Genomic DNA, 4,455 nt, shown 5'->3' on the forward strand with positions numbered 1-4,455 from the left:
GGAGGAGGAGGAGGAGGAGGAGGAGGAGGAGGAGAAGAAGAAGTAAATCCTCCTTTGTCCACAGAAGCTGTGGAAAATGTGTGTCCCTCCAAGGTCTTTGTCCAGGTCAGATCCTTCATGCTCCAGGTGGAGAACACACAGGATATAAGCTCCCAGATCGTCTCAGATCTCTCTGAAGTTAGGGAAGTGCAGTTGCCAAGTTTTCACAATAATGAACTTGAAGTAGTTTCTGTTGCAAGTTGTACTCCCCAGAAACAGGAAGTGCTGGGCAATAACAGCACATCACCCAAACATACTCATTGCAAAGAGGAACATGTGGCAAAATCTGACCCACAAGCCATGCCACTAGAGTCAGAGAAAACTCTGCCCATCCAGGCTGCAAGTCAGGGCAGCAAAACAGCCCTCACAGCTGAATCCAGCCCCACCAACTCTCCTTGCAGCAGAAATAATTTAGAAACGCTGCAAAGGCCAGAGCAGAATGTAGTGAATGACCAGCACAGCCCTGCCAGTCTTTTGAATGTTTCTGCTTGTAGTGATGATAGTGCATTTGATTCTTCTGCTGATATGGAAAAATTCACTGAAATTATAAAAAAGATGGACAGTTCAATTTGTGTGCCCCAAAAGAAAAAGAAGGCCAGGGTGCCAAACTCTCCTGCCCCTCACTTTGCCATGCCACCTATTCATGAAGACAATTTAGAAAAAGTATTTGATCCCAATGTGTTCACCGTTGGTTTGGGGAAGAAAAAGGAAAGTCAGCCAGAGATGTCACCAGCTTTACATCTGATGCAGAACATCGAAGCAAAATCCAAACTGAGGCCCAAATGTGCATCCACCAAAGACAGTATCCTCTTCAAGTCCTTGAACGCTAACACTAATGGGAAAAACGAACCTGTGGTGGCTCCAGAAATAAATGACAAAGAGAACAGGGACACCACAAACTGTGGGGTTAAGAGATCTAGGCTAGAAAAGAGTGCACTTTTCTCAAGCATGTTATCTTCTACTTTACCACAAGACAAAATCTTTTCTCCCTCTGTGACATCAGTCAATACCATGACCACGTCTTTCAGCACTTCTCAGAACAGTTCTCTTTCTTGCTCTTCAGTGTTACAGCCGGTGACTGAGGGTGCCCCACCCTGTGGTTCAGACAAAGAGCAGCCAAATCTATCCAACAGCTCTTTCAAGGTCTTCAATTTCGACTCATCAACTACATCTCATTCGGGTTTAAAAAGCCCAAGCTACATGGAAAAATATCTCCAAAAGGAGGAAGCCAAAAAAGATCTGGATTCACAAAGCAACCTACACTTGCCAGAAACGAAACTTCCTGAATTTTCAAAACTTAAAAACAACAATGATACAGAAAAGGCTAATCATATTGAAAGCGTTCTTAAACCAAACCTGCCAAATGTTGGAAACAGTGACACAGGCTTCACGGGTCTTTTCAAATCCAGCCGGTATGAGCCAAACATGTCTTTTTCTGGAATGTCGTTATCAGATACAATGGTAAGTAGCAACATATTATGATTTGATGGGGGTATTTATAAGACAAGAGGAAAGAAGCATGATGGGCAGTTCATGTTATTCTTTTAGAAATGCTTATGTGAATGTATGATAGCTTTCTATTCATTCATCACATATTTGAAAACCTAATATGTATAAGGGACAGATAAGGTTCAAGAAGAAAGGTATTAAGCTTCTGCTCTCAAGGCATTTGTAGTTTAGCAGGGACAATAAGCTATGAATGTGTTAAGGTACTTGCAGACTTATACATTATATTGTGAAAGGTACTTTGAGAGCTCAGAAACAGACAAGATGCTTTTTTTTATCTAGTTTTGCATAGAAATGCTCAATGCTATACTGGTAGTGGACCTAGAATTTTAAGGATTTGTGAAGCAGCTTCCTTTATTCGGAAAAGCCCCAGCCAAGGAATCTCTTCCTTTGCTCTGTGAGATTCATTCTTTCTTCTCATAAACAGCAATAAGTATTTCTCCCATGCAGTTGAGATAGTGTTTTCTCTTTATTTGTAATTAGTTTTCATCAGGGAAATATTTTTTTTTCCTGCAAAGCTGTGGGGAGTAAAGAATTTTGGTTTACACTTGATCTTTCCTTTAAAAAGATTGTAATGGAAATGACAGCAAAAATATGATTTCGAGGAACAAGTGCAAAAATTTTTCCATCTACTTCTATCTGATTGCCAGTGGTTTTTTTTAACTCAGTTTTTGATGTGAATGTGTGCCCTTTTATTAGCAAATTTGATATTCAAGGGAAGACACTGAAAGAGAAAGGCCGAATATAAAGTGTTGAGGTCAGCGCTGCTGTCCCAGAACCATGGGTTACCAATTACGGAGTTGGTTCTCACTCATGGCGACCTCGTGTGTGTCAGAGTAGAACTGTGCTCCATAGAATTTTCAGTGGCTGCAGCCCTTTCTTCTGAGGCACCTCTAAGTGAGCTCAAGCTGCCAACCTTTTGGTTAGCAGCTGAGCACATTAACTGTTTGCACCTCCCAGGAATCTCTGTATTCCTGTGTGGCCCAACCAGTGAGCCAAGCTATTTGCTAAGTGTAGGCCATGAACCACCAGTTTATTCAGGCAGAAAATACCGTGCACCCTTCCTGTGTGTGCAAGGCACTGCAGCGTGTTGTAATTTGTGGTATTGGCTTTTGCTACAGGCCTATTAAAGAGTGTAGTTTTGGAAGCTCTTTCAAAATGTATAGTTGGGTTTCCAGCAAAGGCTCAGATCCCCTTTTCATGTGATTTTGTAAACCAGCAGGTCTCAGACTTTTTGGTCTCAGGACTCTCTTACACTCTTAAAAAATTATTGAAGACCCCGAAGAGCTTTTGTTTATATGGACTATGCCTATCGATATTTGCTATATTAGAAATTAACACAGAAAAATTTTAAAACACAAGAGCTGACAAGCACACATTCTGTTAGCTGTCATCACAAGTCATGGAGCACCTGGAAAACTCCACTGTGCACTTGTGAGAGAAAGAAAGGCAAATCACCGAGATGACTATGAAAATAGTTTGACCTCATGGACCCCAGAAAGGATCTTGGGACCCCTCTAGGGCCCCTGGAGCACACTCTGAGAACCACTGCTGTAAACAAACAAAACTGAATCAGCCCATAGCACTCAGAAGGCATGAGGTTCCTAAGTGTTTCTCACAGAATTTCTACTGGTTTGTTTTATCATAGCTGTACTCTCTTTTGTAATCATTCTTAGATCACGTATTTGACAAAGCCTCTTAACTGAGTCTGATGACAGAATATACCTAGTTTTCCTGTGGAGTCCCTTGAAAACCAAACCAAGTGGGGTAAAAAGAATCAAAATGCTTTATAATTTCATTAGGCCTAAAGGCTGATTTTGTTTATTTGTTTTGTTTTTCTTTAGTCCCGGACTTTGTTGACTATATTCTATCCTTAATCTCATATCTGAATTTTGTTTTACATTTCAGGCTTTTTCTTCAGCTTATCGACTTACATATAAGTATATATAATGTGTATATATAAGTAAATTAGTATATGCTATTTTGATTCCTAATAATGCTCTATGGGAGCCTTCCGATGGTCTTTGGGGCACATTCCACTCCAGTATGATGCAAGCAGTAAAGGGCGATCAGATCAAAGGCAGTCCTTAGAAGAGGCATCGTGGTCAGCATTGAAAGTAGTCCATGTTTTGCAATATTTTTACCTGTATAATTAGTATTTTATTATAGTATGCATTTCTGGTTTTACCAGTCTTGTCAGATGCTCTTAAAAATGGTTGTCTGGGAGCCATACAAAAATGTAGTTTATTCATCAAAAAGGGAGGAATAAGTATATAATGTACAATCTACATTGTGAAATATGCCACTTTTTTTAGATTAGTAGTTGTTATGTAATGGTAGATGTTACTATGAAAAAAACATAGATTCAGATAAGTTGTGTATATGAATAGATAAAATTAATTCAGCTCATTCTAGGTAGGCAATTAATACATTATACTTTCTCTTTATTTGAAACTATATTAAGATTAATTGAACTATAAATCTCTTAGGTGGGTTATTATTCTGTGAACTAACATAAAACATTTGTCTGACTTTGGGGCCCTGAATTTTCTAGCATAGGTGGACATATCCTAGACAGTTAAATGAGGAGAAATTGAAATGGCAAGTTGAGTTAGGAAAAAAAATAGCTCTTCATTTAATGGTATAAACTCAGAGAGAATTTTATTATTATTATTACTGTGCTTTAAGTGAAAGTTTACAATTCAAGTTCGTCTCTCATACAAAAATTTGTACGTACATTGTTATGTGACCTTAGTTTCCCTCCCTATACTGTGACAGCATACTCCTCCTTTCTGCCCCGGATTTCACATGTCTATTCAACCAGCTCCTGACCCTCTCTGCCTTCCCATCTCGCCTCTGGACAGGAGCTGCCCATTTAGTCCCATGTATCTACTTGAGCTAAGAAGCACA

The 4,455-nt window shown here is 39.5% G+C and overlaps 1 protein-coding gene across 1 annotated transcript in view; it reads left to right on the forward strand.

Moving 5' to 3' along the window:
• CRYBG1 (crystallin beta-gamma domain containing 1) overlaps nt 1–4,455 on the forward strand; it is a 56,365-nt gene that overhangs the window by 8,925 nt on the left and 42,985 nt on the right. Inside the window, exon 3 of the mRNA XM_023727617.1 lies at nt 39–1,500. Coding sequence (XP_023583385.1) covers nt 39–1,500 — 1,462 coding nt within the window. The remainder of the gene's footprint in view (nt 1–38; nt 1,501–4,455) is intronic.

This window comes from Trichechus manatus, unplaced genomic scaffold, assembly GCF_000243295.1.
Source record: "Trichechus manatus latirostris isolate Lorelei unplaced genomic scaffold, TriManLat1.0 scaffold00017, whole genome shotgun sequence".
Classification (NCBI taxonomy): domain Eukaryota; kingdom Metazoa; phylum Chordata; class Mammalia; order Sirenia; family Trichechidae; genus Trichechus; species Trichechus manatus.